Raw genomic sequence first — 23,832 nt, 5'->3', positions numbered from 1 at the left:
GAAAGCGCTCATATTACGGTATTTCGCTGGCAGTGTGAATGGACCAAATCTAGCGGCCCGGGAACAAATACCGGGTCGCATTATCCGTGGATTTGCCGGAATTGCAGTGCGAAAGGGGCTCTAGTAGCTTACAAGCATGCATCCCCATAGGATATTGGCTGTTTATTATTACTCAAATAGCAAATATTAACACCATACTGCATGGCCATACTGTGCATTAATTGTAGCCAATAATGTAGGCAGGTTTATAATCGCTGAGATCACAAATGTTAGGGGGGTTGGGGGCATGTTCCCCTGAGAAAATGTTGATTTCTATGATCTACATATGTGCATTTTAAGATGTTCTGAAGGCCAAAAATTTTGATAACAATAGCTTGAAAGTTGAAACCATGTCACTGGGCAGTAGATTATTTGTCTCTCTTATCTGCACATCTCTCTTTTTCTCTGTTTTTATCTTGCCCCGTCTCTTCCCCTCATAACGCTGAGCTTTGACTGATAAAGACTAGTTTTTCAATTTTCGTCAGTGAATTAAGTGAACATATGGTTTACATATTAACATGCTGATATTTATATAATTTATGAATAATTTTCTTAGACACGTACATTTACTGTTTATTAAGCTTTTTAAATTAATTCACAAAATAAACACATTCATTACTAATCTCATGCCTAATGCAGGCTGAAAAAAGCTGAGTTTTTTCTATTTAGGCTACTGAAGGTTACAAATGTAATTATAATAATTTACAATATATACACATGCATTATCTTATGCCTAATATGATGAAAATGGCTTTGTTAATATTTCTTGTTCGTTAATTAGTCCTAGGCCTACACAAATGTTTACCTGCTTACATTTATCTTACTTGACGTTGAGTTGCGCTGCTAAAATTTGCCTTATTTAATATGTTTATTTAATATAAAATGTTTTATAGGATAATCACATATATTTTAGGTGGGATGAGGCATAAATTGAGGCATAAGCTGAGTTGAGGCATAAGCTGAGGCATAAATTGGGCTGAGGCATAAGCAAAAAGGGCCTAGTGATGACCCTGCCTAGCCTAGAAATCTAGACGCACCCTAGCGGCAGCAAATTTAATCTGCCCGTGAGTGTCGTCTAGCAACTCTCAATACCCTTCTGAGCTGTATTCCTCAGAATCTGGACGGCCCAATCACATCGTGTATAGAGTCGGCGGGCGGGGCCATAATGACGACGGCCGAGTTGCGCTTGCGTGCTTCTAGTAAACACAGAAACTGGCGAACGGCGGCGGTCTGTCGAATCAGCTTTGACCGCGACTCTGGAAGACTTGAGTTCAGCTTTTCTCTGAGAAAAGAACAAAGAGCGGCACTGAAGTCATTCTTAAAAAGGGAAGATGTGTTCTGAGTTTAGCCGACCGGATACGGCGAATGTTTAATCAGTCAGCGAGCTCTGCTTCACCTTCGTTGCTCTGGTTGGTGTAGCGCTATCCTATCGCGTGCAGAGGGAGTTTGACAGACAGCCGTTTATCCGCCCCTCGGATTGAGCCGTCAATGGTGAGTTTCCAGACCAAACATCTTGATGTGGATCTGGCTTGTCAGGCTAGACCCTGCCCTTAACTTTTAAGAAATTGCTGTTATATTGCATACATTTAATTTTTCAATTTTCAATTAATTAGACATGATCTTTGATTACTAAAATGTAATTTAACAATTAAAATGGAATCCAGAAAACAAAGAATTTGGACAAATTAAAACGTACTTGAAAAAAAAATAAAAAAATTGATATATAATTAATAAATTGTTCATTTTCATTTCAAAGTTTCCTGATTTCAATTAATTAGAAATGCTTTTTGATGACAAAAAATTTTTATTTAACCATTAAAATGGTGTTCAAAAAAGACTAAACGTATGTCATAGGGTTAAATGAAACATGTCATGCAGTTAAAGAGGTAATTTAGCCTCAACACTTGGAGGTGCCCTAATAATAGCGCGCATTGATGCGGGTCAGTGAGCGAGCGGCCATGTAAGGAGGCAGATGTAAGGCTACTGATACCTATATGTTTCCCTCGATGAGCTAGTGTTGTAGTACTCGAGGTCTTGGTCTTGTCTTGGTCTCGAACTAAGAGGACTCAAGGCCAGTCAAGACCACGACTGCAGGATAATCACTAAATTACTGGTGCATTGTCTGATTTAACATCATTGATGTGATTTGATGTAAAACGTACTGCTTAAAATGCAATCGATAACTTCTTAGTAGTGTGATTTCTTTAGTTACTGTGCTGCCGCGTTCAAAATCAGTGCAGAATTGTCTCAAAATGCCCCAAATTTATATAAATGACATTTTTTTTTTTTTATATTACATAGAATATAATAAAGCAATATCACAGGAGCCAGAGAGCTGTTCTCGTGAATATAAGCATGATTGCTATGTAATGATATTGATTCATATAAATGTTCAATAAACAAGAAGTTAATATTAAATGACAAACTAAACTGTGCTAATTTGGCAATGTTTCGTTATTAAATGAATCGGCTGCTTTGAACAAATCGGTTGAATAAATGATTCTGTGAATTTTAAATTATGTTAATGTTTTAATGTTAAATGAATTTGAATATTATTTATGAAGGTGTAATTGTACTAATTCAGATGTCTGTGCCATTTATTCTATTGTCAGTGATTTGATTGGTAACAGCGCTATAGTGGCTTACAATGCTAATTACATTTATTAAAGGCTTCATGAACTGGCTTTAAAAAAATGAATACTGTTGTCTGAGGTCAACTAATGACGTTTGTGTGGTTTTACCATTCAAAAACATCATAACTAATCAGTAATAGGCTATTTTCTACACTGGTTTTGAGGCTCTCTTGGTCTTGTCTTGGTCTGAACCCCACAAAGTCTTGGTCTTGATCTCAACCCCACAAAGTCTTGGTCTTGAATCGGTCTCGCCCTGTCTTGGTCTGGTCTTGGTCTTGTTTTGGTCTCAGCACATGCTAGTCTTCGTCTCGGTTTAGGTGGTCTTGCCTACAACACTACAATGAGTCATGTCTGAGGTCGATTTGCATTCGACTAACATTTAGATGAGTATTAGTGGGAGGCGTACCACTAAACCAGTGCTTGTGTGTGAGATCTGCACACTAGCTCATAGGTGAGAGGGCAGAGGTGGTCCTTACTAAAGCATACTTGGCATCAGGATGGAGGCCTTTGTAGACGGCTAACATCCACTCCGGCTCTTTAGGAGTATCATTGAAGAGAAACGCCTCCTTACTGAGGTCCAGCTCCTGGAAACTACAGCAGGGAATCCCAGTCACGCATAAGCCCATCTTTATCACAGATTAGGTTATTATAAATATAATAATGTGGAGTCTTACCCCACAAGGTAGAAGTCTGGAGGAGCAGCGGAGGACGCCAGCCACGGGCTGAGACTCTCCTTTGGATTCTGGCCGTTCACATTGTAGGTCCCCAAGAAGAAGCTGTAAATGAGAACAGAGCGAGTGATTCAAGTGAGCTCACAACACCAGCAAAAGAGAGTTTAAATTAGGAAACATCTCACACATACTGAAACCTCACGCCAGAGTCAAAATAAAGACATTCTGATGCTCTTTGTCCTAAACAAGAGCTCTGAGAGTGTCATGAAATGACAATGACAGGGCTCGACATTAAGCATGTCCATGTGCTTGTAATTCGGACAAGTAAATCTGTCATTCACTTGTCCCGAGTAAAAAATTGCTTGTCTGGAAAAAAGTTTGATTTTCTGTGTGTGTTGTAAATATAATTTACGCTGAAGCAGTTTTCTCACCAGTGTTCAGTCAGCAGTGGCATATTTAAAATCTGCATATTTGTGATATTTTTACCTTTTATAAAGGGCATTATCCCCCTAATCTTATTAAATATAGGCTATGTAACAATCACAACACATGTATCCAGCCGACCAATCAGAGCACAGTGTGCTTTTCAGAAGGCGGGGCTTCATTGAGACTAAACAAAGTTACTGACAGACTGGGAAGAGAGGAGCCGCAACAATGGAGAATATGAGGAAAAATCAACATTCAAGCAGGAAAACCTGCTCTAGTTAGGGCTGTCACTTTTTATTCGATATTCGAATATGCATTCGAACATGACATGAAATATCTGTAATCGAACTATAAATAAACGATCCGGTTTTTAAAGTGCCATGTAGCGCAATTTTTTACAGTCTATTGGAGCGTTTACATGGAGCACTGTAATCGGTTTAAAAGTCCAATTCGAATGAAAATGCTCCATATAAACACCTCAATCGGAATAAAAATGCCCAAACCGAATGAAATTGTAATCAGTTTGAGAGGCGTTGGGTCATGAACCGACCAAACGAAACATTTCACCATGTAAAAGACCTGACCCAATTCCTTTTGAGTGTGTGTCCTTATGTGACGTGATACACAGTGCGCGCCTTCACCACTGAAGAGGAGCGTTCATTTTTCTGAGGGATAAACTTTTTATTTCTTAAGAAGTTATGAAGATAATGTTGCATAATGACACTGTCTCTAAACCTACACATGACAGCAAACAATTTGCATTTTTACATTTTCAAAAAAACACCATTTAGACATCTGTGAACACATTCAGCGGCTGGAGAGGACGGCGTACCTGATGCGGTAGACAAACTGAAAGCTGTGAGGATTGCAGTGGCTCTTCATATCGATGAAGTTGTTAACCTGCTGTTTCTAACATTAAGTTAACAATTTATTTTTCCACAGAGGCTGTGGCCTGAGTCCTGGGGGTGGGGGGTATCCGAATTAATATCCCGAATGAATTAATCCCGAATAAATATCTCAAATTAATAAAAGAATCGGATATCCAAATAATTTTTTTGATTTTTATGATAGCCCTTAAATGACGGAGCTAACAACACAACAGGGTTTTTCCTGGGTCAGAAATGGTCTTCGGTGGTGGCTGACCAGACATGGCCATCCACACACACGCATGCACACGCACACCAACAGTAAAAGTACCTAACCCGCGCGATCTGTGAGCCCAATACTGACAATAAATGTAAAGAAAAAATGTTTCCTCATCTAATTTTGATATCTCATTATGTATGATGTCTTGATGTTTGTTTCTTTAGTTCCTCGTTTTTACACAGTTTGCATGCTTTACTGATAAATTCTTTTGGCAACAATCATTAAAAAGTAGCATTAAAAATGTAATAACAAATAGTCTAATTCTCTACCATATACAATTTAATAACATTATTGGCTATCAACAACTTGCGTTGTTCTGGTTTCACCTTATTACAGTCTAAACTTTTTTTTTTGTGTGGTAATTTATAACACATTATCAATGTAAATACTCAAAATAAATACATGAAAATACTGTGGATTATTAAGACTAATTCTCACTAACCCCTCTTGTTAAATGGGGTAAGCACACATTTCAGAGGTGTGGTGAGTAAATGAGTACACACCGATTCGTGAGGTCAGTGTTGGACAGATCAGTTCATTCAAATGAATCGGTTCAAATGAGTCATTTGTAGGGTTGGGCATCGAGAACCAGTTCTAACTTGGAACCGTTTTAAAAATAACGATGCCATTGGAATCGTTTAGAAAATGTGTTTTCGGTTCCGATCATCGGTGCCAAGCGCGCAGGTTTTGGTTTCCATGTCCACCTGATTCCCGGTGCGTGCGCGCCCGTTTGTTCTTTTAGCCTTGGGGCACGGGGCGCTCTGGAGTGTGGATTTATATCACTTTTAAAAAGCCTGGGTCGCCACAGTGCAACTAGTGTTGTCAAAAATATCGATACTGAAATATCTGAAAATATACGATAGCCTGCTCAGTTTCTACAGTATCGATCCCAGCTGCGTTCTCCTCTCCTCCCCTCTCCCCAAAGAATCGGAATCGTTCAAATCAAAACGATGCCCAACCCTAGTTATTAGTTCGCGAATGGGACAAAAGCGGACGCATTATATGTGAATCCAGAGTGTTAAAACAACACCAAAGATTTGTCAACACAGAAAACACTTAATAAAGATACATTTCAGTTTATTTGAAAGTATGGTTTATGTCAGCTGCGTGTGCAAAATGTCTGTCAAAAGAGGTGCTTTTTTTGAGCAAATTCACATCCAGCAGTAATTCAGGGAAAATATTGTGTGAACGCGCCACGTGGAACATAGAGGGCCCTATTTTAACGATCTGAAACGCAAGTGTCAAAGCGCGAAGCGCAAGTAACTTTGTGGGCGGGTCTCGGCGCTGTTGCTATTTTCCCGGCGGGATAAATGGCTCTTGATCTAAAATGGGTTGGTCTGAAGTAGCTTCATTATTCATAGGTGTGGTTTGGGTGTAATGTGAATAAACCAATCAGAGCGTCATCCAACATTCCCTTTAAAAGCAGGTGCGCAAGTTCCATTATGGATTGCTATTATTATGGCGTATTTACCAGGCGCACGCCAGGAGCGGTTCACAGCCGAGGAGACTGATGTTCTTGAAGAGCAGTGAAAGACAGATGTCCTTATATACAGATATGTCTTGCCACTATTGGGCAAACAGGTCTGATCCTTAATTACTACAATTAGCCTGAATAATTTGTAAGCTAGATTTATGCCTATTGTTTCACATCTTCGTGGCACACCACAATGATTTCCGTCATCTCATGTGTTAATATTTTTTTAGTGTAACAATTTATGATTTGCAAAAATAACTGTTGCGTGTAGATTTCATGAGCAAAGTGTATGCGCGTTGTGCACGCTATACATTATGGTCAAGAATGCGCCCTTAAAATAGCATAATGAACAACGCGCAACGCGCCGCTGACTTTAGACTGGGGTTTTTCTGGTCATTGGCGCAATCGTTTAATGGAACAGCAAAATAGCTCCAGGGATTGTTTGCGCCGGAACACGCCTCCTTTTTTGCGCTGAACCGCTCAGGGAGCGCACGTTCATTCACTAGTTTAGCGACGTGCTTCTGTGGAGGGAAAAGCACGCTTTGCGCTGGTGCAAAATAGGAATGACACATGCGGCGGTGTACAAAGTCAATTGCGCTGGTAGAAAGATAGGGCCCAGAGTCCGTCTTCCGAACTTTTACCATTGTGTCAGTTCAGCTGATTTTGATTGATATGCGCGAGTGAGAAACAGCTCAGACGGTGGTTTAAGACAGAGCGTGGCTCTCTGCTCGTTCTCTGTCACTCGTGCGACCTGTCACGCCCATTAGTCATTTACATCAATTTATAAATTACACTAACTCATCAAATAAGCCACAAACATTCAATGTAGGAAAAACCCTGCACAAGAAAACAAGTGAAAACTCTAGTAGAGCCAGAAAACAACACAAGACTTAATATGTCCTCTTTAAAGGGTCATCATGAAACCCTAAACCACATTTTCTGAGATTTTAACAGAGGTATGCTTGTTGAACATCATGGAAGACAACCATGTTACCATCTGTTAGTTTTGAATGTGGGAGAAAACTAGTTCATTTTAAGCCACACCTGTAGTTCTGGATGTAGGTGTAGTTGTCCTCGCTCTTCAGGAGCTCACATTTGATGAGGTTATCCCGCAGGCCGAACTGGGGCATGCCGAGCATCTGGTCTTTATTTGACAGGATGTGTTGCGAGTTTCGGATCAGGCCATCTCTCGCCTCTCCCTTCACTCTCTGCTGACTGAGACAAAGCCATGTTTTCAAAATGTTTGACTTTTGGGATACTGTACAATGATCACACAAGACATTTATAAAGAAACAAAAGATTCTGTTTCAAATAAACGCTGTTCTTTGAACTTTCTATTCATCAAAGAATGAATTCATCAGTGTATGATCTGTGATTAGTGAAGGATCATCTCTCTCTCTCTCTCTCTCTCTCTCTCTCTCTCTCTCTCTCTCTCGCTCTCTCTCATTCCCCTAATAGTGACGAGAGCTTCGGCTTGAGTTTGTTTATCTACTCTAGTATTCTCTGTCCGCGGCTCTTCTTCAGCACGGCGGCGGCGGTATAGTGACGAGAGCTTCGGCTTGAGTTTGTTTACCTACTCTAGTATTCTCTGTCCGCGGCGCTTCTTCAGCACGGCGGCGGCGGTATAGTGACGAGAGCTTCGGCTTGAGTTTGTTTACCTACTCTAGTATTCTCTGTCCGCGGCTCTTCTTCAGCACGGCGGCGGCGGTATAGTGACGAGAGCTTCGGCTTGAGTTTGTTTACCTACTCTAGTATTCTCTGTCCGCGGCTCTTCTTCAGCACGGCGGCGGCGGTATAGTGACGAGAGCTTCGGCTTGAGTTTGTTTATCTACTCTAGTATTCTCTGTCCGCTGCGCTTCTTCAGCGCGGCGGCGGCGGTATAGTGACGAGAGCTTCGGCTTGAGTTTGTTTATCTACTCTAGCAATCTCTGTCCACGGGGCTTCTTCAGCGCGGCGGCGGCGGCGGTATAGTGACGAGAGCTTCGGCTTGAGTTTGTTTATCTACTCTAGCAATCTCTGTCCACGGGGCTTCTTCAGCGCGGCGGCGGCGGTATAGTGACGAGAGCTTCGGCTTGAGTTTGTTTACCTACTCTAGTATTCTCTGTCCGCTGCGCTTCTTCAGCACGGTGGCGGCGGTATAGTGACGAGAGCTTCGGCTTGAGTTTGTTTACCTACTCTAGTATTCTCTGTCCACGGCGCTTCTTCAGCACGGTGGCGGCGGTATAGTGACGAGAGCTTCGGCTTGAGTTTGTTTACCTACTCTAGTATTCTCTGTCCACGGCGCTTCTTCAGCGCGGCGGCGGGGGTATAGTGACGAGAGCTTCGGCTTGAGTTTGTTTACCTACTCTAGTATTCTCTGTCCGCGGCTCTTCTTCAGCACGGCGGCGGCGGTATAGTGACGAGAGCTTCGGCTTGAGTTTGTTTATCTACTCTAGTATTCTCTGTCCGTGGCTCTTCTTCAGCACGGCGGCGGCGGTATAGTGACGAGAGCTACGGCTTGAGTTTGTTTATCTACTCTAGTATTCTCTGTCCAGGGCGCTTCTTCAGCGCGGCGGCGGGGGTATAGTGACGAGAGCTTCGGCTTGAGTTTGTTTATCTACTCTAGTATTCTCTGTCCACGGGGCTTCTTCAGCGCGGCGGCGGCGGTATAGTGACGAGAGCTACGGCTTGAGTTTGTTTATCTACTCTAGTATTCTCTGTCTGCGGCGCTTCTTCAGCACGGCGGCGGCGGTATAGTGACGAGAGCTTCGGCTTGAGTTTGTTTATCTACTCTAGTATTCTCTGTCCGCTGCGCTTCTTCAGCGCGGTGGCGGCGGTATAGTGACGAGAGCTTCGGCTTGAGTTTGTTTACCTACTCTAGTATTCTCTGTCCAGGGCGCTTCTTCAGCGCGGCGGCGGGGGTATAGTGACGAGAGCTTCGGCTTGAGTTTGTTTACCTACTCTAGTATTCTCTGTCTGCGGCGCTTCTTCAGCACGGCGGCGGCGGTATAGTGACGAGAGCTTCGGCTTGAGTTTGTTTACCTACTCTAGTATTCTCTGTCCAGGGCGCTTCTTCAGCGCGGCGGCGGGGGTATAGGGACGAGAGCTTCGGCTTGAGTTTGTTTACCTACTCTAGTATTCTCTGTCCGCGGCTCTTCTTCAGCACGGCGGCGGCGGTATAGTGACGAGAGCTTCGGCTTGAGTTTGTTTACCTACTCTAGTATTCTCTGTCCAGGGCGCTTCTTCAGCGCGGCGGCGGGGGTATAGTGACGAGAGCTTCGGCTTGAGTTTGTTTATCTACTCTAGTATTCTCTGTCTGCGGCGCTTCTTCAGCACGGCGGCGGCGGTATAGTGACGAGAGCTTCGGCTTGAGTTTGTTTACCTACTCTAGTATTCTCTGTCCAGGGCGCTTCTTCAGCGCGGCGGCGGGGGTATAGTGACGAGAGCTTCGGCTTGAGTTTGTTTACCTACTCTAGTATTCTCTGTCCGCGGCTCTTCTTCAGCACGGCGGCGGCGGTATAGTGACGAGAGCTTCGGCTTGAGTTTGTTTACCTACTCTAGTATTCTCTGTCCAGGGCGCTTCTTCAGCGCGGCGGCGGGGGTATAGTGACGAGAGCTTCGGCTTGAGTTTGTTTATCTACTCTAGTATTCTCTGTCCGCGGCTCTTCTTCAGCACGGCGGCGGTGGTATAGTGACGAGAGCTTCGGCTTGAGTTTGTTTACCTACTCTAGTATTCTCTGTCCGCGTCGGTTCTTCAGCACGGCGGCGGCGGTATAGTGACGAGAGCTTCGGCTTGAGTTTGTTTACCTACTCTAGTATTCTCTGTCCGCGGCTCTTCTTCAGCACGGCGGCGGCGGTATAGTGACGAGAGCTTCGGCTTGAGTTTGTTTATCTACTCTAGTATTCTCTGTCCGCGTCGGTTCTTCAGCACGGCGGCGGCGGTATAGTGACGAGAGCTTCGGCTTGAGTTTGTTTATCTACTCTAGTATTCTCTGTCCACGGGGCTTCTTCAGCACGGCGGCGGCGGTATAGTGACGAGAGCTTCGGCTTGAGTTTGTTTATCTACTCTAGTATTCTCTGTCCGCGGCTCTTCTTCAGCGCGGCGGCGGCGGTATAGCGACGAGAGCTTCGGCTTGAGTTTGTTTACCTACTCTAGTATTCTCTGTCCGCGGCTCTTCTTCAGCGCGGCGGCGGCGGCGGCGGTATAGTGACGAGAGCTTCGGCTTGAGTTTGTTTACCTACTCTAGTATTCTGTCCGCGGCTCTTCTTCAGCGCGGCGGCGGCGGTATAGCGACGAGAGCTTCGGCTTGAGTTTGTTTATCTACTCTAGTATTCTCTGTCCGCGTCGGTTCTTCAGCACGGCGGCGGCGGTATAGTGACGAGAGCTTCGGCTTGAGTTTGTTTACCTACTCTAGTATTCTCTGTCCGCGGCTCTTCTTCAGCACGGCGGCGGCGGTATAGTGACGAGAGCTTCGGCTTGAGTTTGTTTACCTACTCTAGTATTCTCTGTCCACGGCGCTTCTTCAGCACGGCGGCGGCGGTATAGTGACGAGAGCTTCGGCTTGAGTTTGTTTATCTACTCTAGTATTCTCTGTCCGCGGCTCTTCTTCAGCGCGGCGGCGACGGTATAGTGACGAGAGCTTCGGCTTGAGTTTGTTTATCTACTCTAGTATTCTCTGTCCGCGGCGCTTCTTCAGCACGGCGGTGGCGGTATAGTGACGAGAGCTTCGGCTTGAGTTTGTTTATCTACTCTAGTATTCTCTGTCCGCGGCTCTTCTTCAGCACGGCGGCGGCGGTATAGTGACGAGAGCTTCGGCTTGAGTTTGTTTACCTACTCTAGTATTCTCTGTCCGCGGCGCTTCTTCAGCACGGTGGCGGGGGTATAGTGACGAGAGCTTCGGCTTGAGTTTGTTTATCTACTCTAGTATTCTCTGTCCGCGGCGCTTCTTCAGCACGGCGGCGGCGGTATAGTGACGAGAGCTTCGGCTTGAGTTTGTTTATCTACTCTAGTATTCTCTGTCCGCGGCGCTTCTTCAGCACGGCGGTGGCGGTATAGTGACGAGAGCTTCGGCTTGAGTTTGTTTATCTACTCTAGTATTCTCTGTCCATGGGGCTTCTTCAGCACGGCGGCGGCGGTATAGTGACGAGAGCTTCGGCTTGAGTTTGTTTACCTACTCTAGTATTCTCTGTCCGCGGCTCTTCTTCAGCACGGCGGCGGCGGTATAGTGACGAGAGCTTCGTCTTGAGTTTGTTTACCTACTCCAGTATTCTCTGTCCGCGGCTCTTCTTCAGCACAGCGGCGGCGGTATAGTGACGAGAGCTTCGGCTTGAGTTTGTTTACCTACTCTAGTATTCTCTGTCCGCGGCTCTTCTTCAGCACGGCGGCGGCGGTATAGTGACGAGAGCTTCGGCTTGAGTTTGTTTATCTACTCTAGTATTCTCTGTCCACGGGGCTTCTTCAGCACGGCGGCGGCGGTATAGTGACGAGAGCTTCGGCTTGAGTTTGTTTATCTACTCTAGTATTCTCTGTCCACGGGGCTTCTTCAGCACGGTGGCGGGGGTATAGTGACGAGAGCTTCGGCTTGAGTTTGTTTATCTACTCTAGTATTCTCTGTCCGCGGCTCTTCTTCAGCACGGCGGCGGCGGTATAGTGACGAGAGCTTCGGCTTGAGTTTGTTTATCTACTCTAGTATTCTCTGTCCACGGGGCTTCTTCAGCACGGCGGCGGCGGTATAGTGACGAGAGCTTCGGCTTGAGTTTGTTTACCTAGTCTAGTATTCTCTGTCCGCGGCGCTTCTTCAGCACGGCGGCGGCGGTATAGTGACGAGAGCTTCGGCTTGAGTTTGTTTACCTACTCTAGTATTCTCTGTCCACGGCTCTTCTTCAGCACGGCGGCGGCGGTATAGCGACGAGAGCTTCGGCTTGAGTTTGTTTATCTACTCTAGTATTCTCTGTCCACGGCTCTTCTTCAGCACGGTGGCGGCGGTATAGCGACGAGAGCTTCGGCTTGAGTTTGTTTACCTACTCTAGTATTCTCTGTCCGCGGCTCTTCTTCAGGACGGCGGCGGCGGTATAGTGACGAGAGCTTCGGCTTGAGTTTGTTTATCTACTCTAGTATTCTCTGTCCGCGGCTCTTCTTCAGCACGGCGGCGGCGGTATAGTGACGAGAGCTTCGGCTTGAGTTTGTTTATCTACGCTAGTATTCTCTGTCCGCGGCTCTTCTTCAGCGCGGCGGCGGGGGTATAGTGACGAGAGCTTCGGCTTGAGTTTGTTTATCTACTCTAGTATTCTCTGTCCGCGGCTCTTCTTCAGCACGGCGGCGGCGGTATAGTGACGAGAGCTTCGGCTTGAGTTTGTTTACCTACTCTAGTATTCTCTGTCCGCGGCGCTTCTTCAGCACGGCGGCGGCGGTATAGTGACGAGAGCTTCGGCTTGAGTTTGTTTACCTACTCTAGTATTCTCTGTCCGCGGCGCTTCTTCAGCGCGGCGGCGGGGGTATAGTGACGAGAGCTTCGGCTTGAGTTTGTTTATCTACTCTAGTATTCTCTGTCCGCTGCGCTTCTTCAGCGCGGTGGCGGCGGTATAGTGACGAGAGCTACGGCTTGAGTTTGTTTACCTACTCTAGTATTCTCTGTCTGCTGCGCTTCTTCAGCACGGCGGCGGTATAGTGACGAGAGCTTCGGCTTGAGTTTGTTTATCTACTCTAGTATTCTCTGTCTGCTGCGCTTCTTCAGCACGGCGGCGGTATAGTGACGAGAGCTTCGGCTTGAGTTTGTTTATCTACTCTAGTATTCTCTGTCTGCTGCGCTTCTTCAGCACGGCGGCGGTATAGTGACGAGAGCTACGGCTTGAGTTTGTTTATCTACTCTAGTATTCTCTGTCTGCTGCGCTTCTTCAGCACGGCGGCGGTATAGTGACGAGAGCTTCGGCTTGAGTTTGTTTACCTACTCTAGTATTCTCTGTCCGCGGCGCTTCTTCAGCACGGCGGCGGCGGTATAGTGACGAGAGCTTCGGCTTGAGTTTGTTTATCTACTCTAGTATTCTCTGTCCGCTGCGCTTCTTCAGCGCGGTGGCGGCGGTATAGTGACGAGAGCTACGGCTTGAGTTTGTTTATCTACTCTAGTATTCTCTGTCTGCGGCGCTTCTTCAGCACGGCGGCGGCGGTATAGTGACGAGAGCTTCGGCTTGAGTTTGTTTACCTACTCTAGTATTCTCTGTCCAGGGCGCTTCTTCAGCGCGGCGGCGGGGGTATAGTGACGAGAGCTTCGGCTTGAGTTTGTTTACCTACTCTAGTATTCTCTGTCCGCGGCTCTTCTTCAGCACGGCGGCGGCGGTATAGTGACGAGAGCTTCGGCTTGAGTTTGTTTACCTACTCTAGTATTCTCTGTCCAGGGCGCTTCTTCAGCGCGGCGGCGGGGGTATAGTGACGAGAGCTTCGGCTTGAGTTTGTTTACCTACTCTAGTATTCTCTGTCCGCGGCTCTTCTTCAGCACGGCGGCGGCGGTATAGTGACGAGAGCTTCGGCTTGAGTTTGTTTATCTACTCTAGTATTCTCTGTCCGCGTCGGTTCTTCAGCACGGCGGCGGCGGTATAGTGACGAGAGCTTCGGCTTGAGTTTGTTTACCTACTCTAGTATTCTCTGTCCGCGGCTCTTCTTCAGCGCGGCGGCGGCGGCGGTATAGTGACGAGAGCTTCGGCTTGAGTTTGTTTACCTACTCTAGTATTCTGTCCGCGGCTCTTCTTCAGCGCGGCGGCGGCGGTATAGCGACGAGAGCTTCGGCTTGAGTTTGTTTATCTACTCTAGTATTCTCTGTCCGCGTCGGTTCTTCAGCACGGCGGCGGCGGTATAGTGACGAGAGCTTCGGCTTGAGTTTGTTTACCTACTCTAGTATTCTCTGTCCGCGGCTCTTCTTCAGCACGGCGGCGGCGGTATAGTGACGAGAGCTTCGGCTTGAGTTTGTTTACCTACTCTAGTATTCTCTGTCCACGGCGCTTCTTCAGCACGGCGGCGGCGGTATAGTGACGAGAGCTTCGGCTTGAGTTTGTTTATCTACTCTAGTATTCTCTGTCCACGGCTCTTCTTCAGCACGGCGGCGGCGGTATAGTGACGAGAGCTTCGGCTTGAGTTTGTTTACCTACTCTAGTATTCTCTGTCCGCGGCGCTTCTTCAGCACGGTGGCGGGGGTATAGTGACGAGAGCTTCGGCTTGAGTTTGTTTATCTACTCTAGTATTCTCTGTCCGCGGCGCTTCTTCAGCACGGCGGCGGCGGTATAGTGACGAGAGCTTCGGCTTGAGTTTGTTTATCTACTCTAGTATTCTCTGTCCACGGCTCTTCTTCAGCACGGCGGCGGCGGTATAGTGACGAGAGCTTCGGCTTGAGTTTGTTTACCTACTCTAGTATTCTCTGTCCGCGGCGCTTCTTCAGCACGGTGGCGGGGGTATAGTGACGAGAGCTTCGGCTTGAGTTTGTTTATCTACTCTAGTATTCTCTGTCCGCGGCGCTTCTTCAGCACGGCGGCGGCGGTATAGTGACGAGAGCTTCGGCTTGAGTTTGTTTATCTACTCTAGTATTCTCTGTCCGCGGCGCTTCTTCAGCACGGCGGTGGCGGTATAGTGACGAGAGCTTCGGCTTGAGTTTGTTTATCTAATCTAGTATTCTCTGTCCATGGGGCTTCTTCAGCACGGCGGCGGCGGTATAGTGACGAGAGCTTCGGCTTGAGTTTGTTTACCTACTCTAGTATTCTCTGTCCGCGGCTCTTCTTCAGCACGGCGGCGGCGGTATAGTGACGAGAGCTTCGTCTTGAGTTTGTTTACCTACTCCAGTATTCTCTGTCCGCGGCTCTTCTTCAGCACGGCGGCGGCGGTATAGTGACGAGAGCTTCGGCTTGAGTTTGTTTATCTACTCTAGTATTCTCTGTCCACGGCTCTTCTTCAGCACGGTGGCGGCGGTATAGCGACGAGAGCTTCGGCTTGAGTTTGTTTACCTACTCTAGTATTCTCTGTCCGCGGCTCTTCTTCAGGACGGCGGCGGCGGTATAGTGACGAGAGCTTCGGCTTGAGTTTGTTTATCTACTCTAGTATTCTCTGTCCGCGGCTCTTCTTCAGCACGGCGGCGGCGGTATAGTGACGAGAGCTTCGGCTTGAGTTTGTTTATCTACGCTAGTATTCTCTGTCCGCGGCTCTTCTTCAGCGCGGCGGCGGGGGTATAGTGACGAGAGCTTCGGCTTGAGTTTGTTTATCTACTCTAGTATTCTCTGTCCGCGGCTCTTCTTCAGCACGGCGGCGGCGGTATAGTGACGAGAGCTTCGGCTTGAGTTTGTTTACCTACTCTAGTATTCTCTGTCCGCGGCGCTTCTTCAGCACGGCGGCGGCGGTATAGTGACGAGAGCTTCGGCTTGAGTTTGTTTACCTACTCTAGTATTCTCTGTCCGCGGCGCTTCTTCAGCGCGGCGGCGGGGGTATAGTGACGAGAGCTTCGGCTTGAGTTTGTTTATCTACTCTAGTATTCTCTGTCCGCTGCGCTTCTTCAGCGCGGTGGCGGCGGTATAGTGACGAGAGCTACGGCTTGAGTTTGTTTACCTACTCTAGTATTCTCTGTCTGCTGCGCTTCTTCAGCACGGCGGCGGTATAGTGACGAGAGCTTCGGCTTGAGTTTGTTTATCTACTCTAGTATTCTCTGTCTGCTGCGCTTCTTCAGCACGGCGGCGGTATAGTGACGAGAGCTTCGGCTTGAGTTTGTTTATCTACTCTAGTATTCTCTGTCTGCTGCGCTTCTTCAGCACGGCGGCGGTATAGTGACGAGAGCTACGGCTTGAGTTTGTTTATCTACTCTAGTATTCTCTGTCTGCTGCGCTTCTTCAGCACGGCGGCGGTATAGTGACGAGAGCTTCGGCTTGAGTTTGTTTACCTACTCTAGTATTCTCTGTCCGCGGCGCTTCTTCAGCACGGCGGCGGCGGTATAGTGACGAGAGCTTCGGCTTGAGTTTGTTTATCTACTCTAGTATTCTCTGTCCGCTGCGCTTCTTCAGCGCGGTGGCGGCGGTATAGTGACGAGAGCTACGGCTTGAGTTTGTTTATCTACTCTAGTATTCTCTGTCTGCGGCGCTTCTTCAGCACGGCGGCGGCGGTATAGTGACGAGAGCTTCGGCTTGAGTTTGTTTACCTACTCTAGTATTCTCTGTCCAGGGCGCTTCTTCAGCGCGGCGGCGGGGGTATAGTGACGAGAGCTTCGGCTTGAGTTTGTTTACCTACTCTAGTATTCTCTGTCCGCGGCTCTTCTTCAGCACGGCGGCGGCGGTATAGTGACGAGAGCTTCGGCTTGAGTTTGTTTACCTACTCTAGTATTCTCTGTCCAGGGCGCTTCTTCAGCGCGGCGGCGGGGGTATAGTGACGAGAGCTTCGGCTTGAGTTTGTTTACCTACTCTAGTATTCTCTGTCCGCGGCTCTTCTTCAGCACGGCGGCGGCGGTATAGTGACGAGAGCTTCGGCTTGAGTTTGTTTATCTACTCTAGTATTCTCTGTCCGCGTCGGTTCTTCAGCACGGCGGCGGCGGTATAGTGACGAGAGCTTCGGCTTGAGTTTGTTTACCTACTCTAGTATTCTCTGTCCGCGGCTCTTCTTCAGCGCGGCGGCGGCGGCGGTATAGTGACGAGAGCTTCGGCTTGAGTTTGTTTACCTACTCTAGTATTCTGTCCGCGGCTCTTCTTCAGCGCGGCGGCGGCGGTATAGCGACGAGAGCTTCGGCTTGAGTTTGTTTATCTACTCTAGTATTCTCTGTCCGCGTCGGTTCTTCAGCACGGCGGCGGCGGTATAGTGACGAGAGCTTCGGCTTGAGTTTGTTTACCTACTCTAGTATTCTCTGTCCGCGGCTCTTCTTCAGCACGGCGGCGGCGGTATAGTGACGAGAGCTTCGGCTTGAGTTTGTTTACCTACTCTAGTATTCTCTGTCCACGGCGCTTCTTCAGCACGGCGGCGGCGGTATAGTGACGAGAGCTTCGGCTTGAGTTTGTTTATCTACTCTAGTATTCTCTGTCCACGGCTCTTCTTCAGCACGGCGGCGGCGGTATAGTGACGAGAGCTTCGGCTTGAGTTTGTTTACCTACTCTAGTATTCTCTGTCCGCGGCGCTTCTTCAGCACGGTGGCGGGGGTATAGTGACGAGAGCTTCGGCTTGAGTTTGTTTATCTACTCTAGTATTCTCTGTCCGCGGCGCTTCTTCAGCACGGCGGCGGCGGTATAGTGACGAGAGCTTCGGCTTGAGTTTGTTTATCTACTCTAGTATTCTCTGTCCACGGCTCTTCTTCAGCACGGCGGCGGCGGTATAGTGACGAGAGCTTCGGCTTGAGTTTGTTTACCTACTCTAGTATTCTCTGTCCGCGGCGCTTCTTCAGCACGGTGGCGGGGGTATAGTGACGAGAGCTTCGGCTTGAGTTTGTTTATCTACTCTAGTATTCTCTGTCCGCGGCGCTTCTTCAGCACGGCGGCGGCGGTATAGTGACGAGAGCTTCGGCTTGAGTTTGTTTATCTACTCTAGTATTCTCTGTCCGCGGCGCTTCTTCAGCACGGCGGTGGCGGTATAGTGACGAGAGCTTCGGCTTGAGTTTGTTTATCTAATCTAGTATTCTCTGTCCATGGGGCTTCTTCAGCACGGCGGCGGCGGTATAGTGACGAGAGCTTCGGCTTGAGTTTGTTTACCTACTCTAGTATTCTCTGTCCGCGGCTCTTCTTCAGCACGGCGGCGGCGGTATAGTGACGAGAGCTTCGTCTTGAGTTTGTTTACCTACTCCAGTATTCTCTGTCCGCGGCTCTTCTTCAGCACGGCGGCGGCGGTATAGTGACGAGAGCTTCGGCTTGAGTTTGTTTATCTACTCTAGTATTCTCTGTCCACGGGGCTTCTTCAGCACGGCGGCGGCGGTATAGTGACGAGAGCTTCGGCTTGAGTTTGTTTATCTACTCTAGTATTCTCTGTCCACGGGGCTTCTTCAGCACGGTGGCGGGGGTATAGTGACGAGAGCTTCGGCTTGAGTTTGTTTATCTACTCTAGTATTCTCTGTCCGCGGCTCTTCTTCAGCACGGCGGCGGCGGTATAGTGACGAGAGCTTCGGCTTGAGTTTGTTTATCTACTCTAGTATTCTCTGTCCACGGGGCTTCTTCAGCACGGCGGCGGCGGTATAGTGACGAGAGCTTCGGCTTGAGTTTGTTTACCTAGTCTAGTATTCTCTGTCCGCGGCGCTTCTTCAGCACGGCGGCGGCGGTATAGTGACGAGAGCTTCGGCTTGAGTTTGTTTACCTACTCTAGTATTCTCTGTCCACGGCTCTTCTTCAGCACGGCGGCGGCGGTATAGCGACGAGAGCTTCGGCTTGAGTTTGTTTATCTACTCTAGTATTCTCTGTCCACGGCTCTTCTTCAGCACGGTGGCGGCGGTATAGCGACGAGAGCTTCGGCTTGAGTTTGTTTACCTACTCTAGTATTCTCTGTCCGCGGCTCTTCTTCAGCACGGCGGCGGCGGTATAGTGACGAGAGCTTCGGCTTGAGTTTGTTTATCTACTCTAGTATTCTCTGTCCGCGGCTCTTCTTCAGCACGGCGGCGGCGGTATAGTGACGAGAGCTTCGGCTTGAGTTTGTTTATCTACGCTAGTATTCTCTGTCCGCGGCTCTTCTTCAGCGCGGCGGCGGGGGTATAGTGACGAGAGCTTCGGCTTGAGTTTGTTTATCTACTCTAGTATTCTCTGTCCGCGGCTCTTCTTCAGCACGGCGGCGGCGGTATAGTGACGAGAGCTTCGGCTTGAGTTTGTTTACCTACTCTAGTATACTCTGTCCGCGGCGCTTCTTCAGCACGGCGGCGGCGGTATAGTGACGAGAGCTTCGGCTTGAGTTTGTTTACCTACTCTAGTATTCTCTGTCCGCGGCGCTTCTTCAGCGCGGCGGCGGGGGTATAGTGACGAGAGCTTCGGCTTGAGTTTGTTTATCTACTCTAGTATTCTCTGTCCGCTGCGCTTCTTCAGCGCGGTGGCGGCGGTATAGTGACGAGAGCTACGGCTTGAGTTTGTTTATCTACTCTAGTATTCTCTGTCTGCGGCGCTTCTTCAGCACGGCGGCGGCGGTATAGTGACGAGAGCTTCGGCTTGAGTTTGTTTACCTACTCTAGTATTCTCTGTCCGCGGCGCTTCTTCAGCACGGCGGCGGCGGTATAGTGACGAGAGCTTCGGCTTGAGTTTGTTTATCTACTCTAGTATTCTCTGTCCGCGGCGCTTCTTCAGCACGGCGGCGGCGGTATAGTGACGAGAGCTACGGCTTGAGTTTGTTTATCTACTCTAGTATTCTCTGTCCGCTGCGCTTCTTCAGCACGGTGGCGGCGGTATAGTGACGAGAGCTTCGGCTTGAGTTTGTTTATCTACTCTAGTATCCTCTGTCCACGGCGCTTCTTCAGCACGGTGGCGGCGGTATAGTGACGAGAGCTTCGGCTTGAGTTTGTTTATCTACTCTAGTATTCTCTGTCCGCTGCGCTTCTTCAGCGCGGTGGCGGCGGTATAGTGACGAGAGCTACGGCTTGAGTTTGTTTATCTACTCTAGTATTCTCTGTCTGCGGCGCTTCTTCAGCACGGCGGCGGCGGTATAGTGACGAGAGCTTCGGCTTGAGTTTGTTTACCTACTCTAGTATTCTCTGTCCAGGGCGCTTCTTCAGCGCGGCGGCGGGGGTACAGTGACGAGAGCTTCGGCTTGAGTTTGTTTACCTACTCTAGTATTCTCTGTCCGCGGCTCTTCTTCAGCACGGCGGCGGCGGTATAGTGACGAGAGCTTCGGCTTGAGTTTGTTTACCTACTCTAGTATTCTCTGTCCAGGGCGCTTCTTCAGCGCGGCGGCGGGGGTATAGTGACGAGAGCTTCGGCTTGAGTTTGTTTACCTACTCTAGTATTCTCTGTCCGCGGCTCTTCTTCAGCACGGCGGCGGCGGTATAGTGACGAGAGCTTCGGCTTGAGTTTGTTTACCTACTCTAGTATTCTCTGTCCAGGGCGCTTCTTCAGCGCGGCGGCGGGGGTATAGTGACGAGAGCTTCGGCTTGAGTTTGTTTACCTACTCTAGTATTCTCTGTCCGCGGCTCTTCTTCAGCACGGCGGCGGCGGTATAGTGACGAGAGCTTCGGCTTGAGTTTGTTTATCTACTCTAGTATTCTCTGTCCGCGTCGGTTCTTCAGCACGGCGGCGGCGGTATAGTGACGAGAGCTTCGGCTTGAGTTTGTTTACCTACTCTAGTATTCTCTGTCCGCGGCTCTTCTTCAGCACGGCGGCGGCGGTATAGTGACGAGAGCTTCGGCTTGAGTTTGTTTACCTACTCTAGTATTCTCTGTCCGCGGCTCTTCTTCAGCACGGCGGCGGCGGTATAGTGACGAGAGCTTCGGCTTGAGTTTGTTTATTTACTCTAGTATTCTCTGTCCACGGCGCTTCTTCAGCACGGTGGCGGCGGTATAGTGACGAGAGCTTCGGCTTGAGTTTGTTTATCTACTCTAGTATTCTCTGTCCACGGCGCTTCTTCAGCACGGTGGCGGCGGTATAGTGACGAGAGCTTCGGCTTGAGTTTGTTTACCTACTCTAGTATTCTCTGTCCAGGGCGCTTCTTCAGCGCGGCGGCGGGGGTATAGTGACGAGAGCTTCGGCTTGAGTTTGTTTACCTACTCTAGTATTCTCTGTCCGCGGCTCTTCTTCAGCACGGCGGCGGCGGTATAGTGACGAGAGCTTCGGCTTGAGTTTGTTTACCTACTCTAGTATTCTCTGTCCAGGGCGCTTCTTCAGCGCGGCGGCGGGGGTATAGTGACGAGAGCTTCGGCTTGAGTTTGTTTACCTACTCTAGTATTCTCTGTCCGCGGCTCTTCTTCAGCACGGCGGCGGCGGTATAGTGACGAGAGCTTCGGCTTGAGTTTGTTTATCTACTCTAGTATTCTCTGTCCGCGTCGGTTCTTCAGCACGGCGGCGGCGGTATAGTGACGAGAGCTTCGGCTTGAGTTTGTTTACCTACTCTAGTATTCTCTGTCCGCGGCTCTTCTTCAGCACGGCGGCGGCGGTATAGTGACGAGAGCTTCGGCTTGAGTTTGTTTACCTACTCTAGTATTCTCTGTCCGCGGCTCTTCTTCAGCACGGCGGCGGCGGTATAGTGACGAGAGCTTCGGCTTGAGTTTGTTTACCTACTCTAGTATTCTCTGTCCACGGCGCTTCTTCAGCACGGTGGCGGCGGTATAGTGACGAGAGCTTCGGCTTGAGTTTGTTTATCTACTCTAGTATTCTCTGTCCGCTGCGCTTCTTCAGCGCGGTGGCGGCGGTATAGTGACGAGAGCTACGGCTTGAGTTTGTTTATCTACTCTAGTATTCTCTGTCTGCGGCGCTTCTTCAGCACGGCGGCGGCGGTATAGTGACGAGAGCTTCGGCTTGAGTTTGTTTACCTACTCTAGTATTCTCTGTCCAGGGCGCTTCTTCAGCGCGGCGGCGGGGGTATAGTGACGAGAGCTTCGGCTTGAGTTTGTTTACCTACTCTAGTATTCTCTGTCCGCGGCTCTTCTTCAGCACGGCGGCGGCGGTATAGTGACGAGAGCTTCGGCTTGAGTTTGTTTACCTACTCTAGTATTCTCTGTCCAGGGCGCTTCTTCAGCGCGGCGGCGGGGGTATAGTGACGAGAGCTTCGGCTTGAGTTTGTTTACCTACTCTAGTATTCTCTGTCCGCGGCTCTTCTTCAGCACGGCGGCGGCGGTATAGTGACGAGAGCTTCGGCTTGAGTTTGTTTATCTACTCTAGTATTCTCTGTCCGCATCGGTTCTTCAGCACGGCGGCGGCGGTATAGTGACGAGAGCTTCGGCTTGAGTTTGTTTACCTACTCTAGTATTCTCTGTCCGCGGCTCTTCTTCAGCACGGCGGCGGCGGTATAGTGACGAGAGCTTCGGCTTGAGTTTGTTTACCTACTCTAGTATTCTCTGTCCACGGCGCTTCTTCAGCACGGTGGCGGCGGTATAGTGACGAGAGCTTCGGCTTGAGTTTGTTTACCTACTCTAGTATTCTCTGTCCGCGGCTCTTCTTCAGCACGGCGGTGGCGGTATAGTGACGAGAGCTTCGGCTTGAGTTTGTTTACCTACTCTAGTATTCTCTGTCCAGGGCGCTTCTTCAGCGCGGCGGCGGGGGTATAGTGACGAGAGCTTCGGCTTGAGTTTGTTTACCTACTCTAGTATTCTCTGTCCGCGGCTCTTCTTCAGCACGGCGGCGGCGGTATAGTGACGAGAGCTTCGGCTTGAGTTTGTTTATCTACTCTAGTATTCTCTGTCCGCATCGGTTCTTCAGCACGGCGGCGGCGGTATAGTGACGAGAGCTTCGGCTTGAGTTTGTTTACCTACTCTAGTATTCTCTGTCCGCGGCTCTTCTTCAGCACGGCGGCGGCGGTATAGTGACGAGAGCTTCGGCTTGAGTTTGTTTACCTACTCTAGTATTCTCTGTCCACGGCGCTTCTTCAGCACGGTGGCGGCGGTATAGTGACGAGAGCTTCGGCTTGAGTTTGTTTACCTACTCTAGTATTCTCTGTCCGCGGCGCTTCTTCAGCACGGCGGTGGCGGTATAGTGACGAGAGCTTCGGCTTGAGTTTGTTTGTCTACTCTAGTATTCTCTGTCCGCGGCTCTTCTTCAGCGCGGCGGCGGCGGTATAGCGACGAGAGCTTCGGCTTGAGTTTGTTTACCTACTCTAGTATTCTCTGTCCACGGCTCTTCTTCAGCGCGGCGGCGGCGGTATAGTGACGAGAGCTTCGGCTTGAGTTTGTTTACCTACTCTAGTATTCTGTCCGCGGCTCTTCTTCAGCGCGGCGGCGGCGGTATAGCGACGAGAGCTTCGGCTTGAGTTTGTTTATCTACTCTAGTATTCTCTGTCCGCGTCGGTTCTTCAGCACGGCGGCGGCGGTATAGTGACGAGAGCTTCGGCTTGAGTTTGTTTACCTACTCTAGTATTCTCTGTCCGCGGCTCTTCTTCAGCACGGCGGCGGCGGTATAGTGACGAGAGCTTCGGCTTGAGTTTGTTTATCTACTCTAGTATTCTCTGTCCGCGGTGCTTCTTCAGCACGGCGGTGGCGGTATAGTGACGAGAGCTTCGGCTTGAGTTTGTTTATCTACTCTAGTATTCTCTGTCCGCGGCTCTTCTTCAGCACGGCGGCGGCGGTATAGTGACGAGAGCTTCGGCTTGAGTTTGTTTACCTACTCTAGTATTCTCTGTCCGCGGCGCTTCTTCAGCACGGTGGCGGGGGTATAGTGACGAGAGCTTCGGCTTGAGTTTGTTTATCTACTCTAGTATTCTCTGTCCGCGGCGCTTCTTCAGCACGGCGGCGGCGGTATAGTGACGAGAGCTTCGGCTTGAGTTTGTTTATCTACTCTAGTATTCTCTGTCCGCGGCGCTTCTTCAGCACGGCGGTGGCGGTATAGTGACGAGAGCTTCGGCTTGAGT

General features: G+C 49.1%; 1 protein-coding gene across 2 annotated transcripts in view; it reads right to left on the bottom strand.

Annotated features, from left to right (window-relative positions):
* Positions 1 to 23,832, bottom strand: part of inpp5b (inositol polyphosphate-5-phosphatase B) — an 86,788-nt gene that overhangs the window by 34,768 nt on the left and 28,188 nt on the right. For both annotated transcript variants that reach the window (XM_067449381.1, XM_067449382.1), the window contains 3 exons: positions 7,434 to 7,604; positions 3,347 to 3,448; positions 3,149 to 3,263 (listed from right to left, as the gene is read on the bottom strand). In XM_067449381.1, coding sequence (XP_067305482.1) covers positions 3,149 to 3,263; positions 3,347 to 3,448; positions 7,434 to 7,604 — 388 coding nt within the window. The remainder of the gene's footprint in view (positions 1 to 3,148; positions 3,264 to 3,346; positions 3,449 to 7,433; positions 7,605 to 23,832) is intronic.

The sequence above is a fragment of the Pseudorasbora parva genome, chromosome 7, assembly GCF_024679245.1.
Source record: "Pseudorasbora parva isolate DD20220531a chromosome 7, ASM2467924v1, whole genome shotgun sequence".
Lineage (NCBI taxonomy): Eukaryota > Metazoa > Chordata > Actinopteri > Cypriniformes > Gobionidae > Pseudorasbora > Pseudorasbora parva.
Note: the sequence above shows the minus strand (reverse complement) of the source record. Positions and strands in the feature narration are given on the sequence as shown.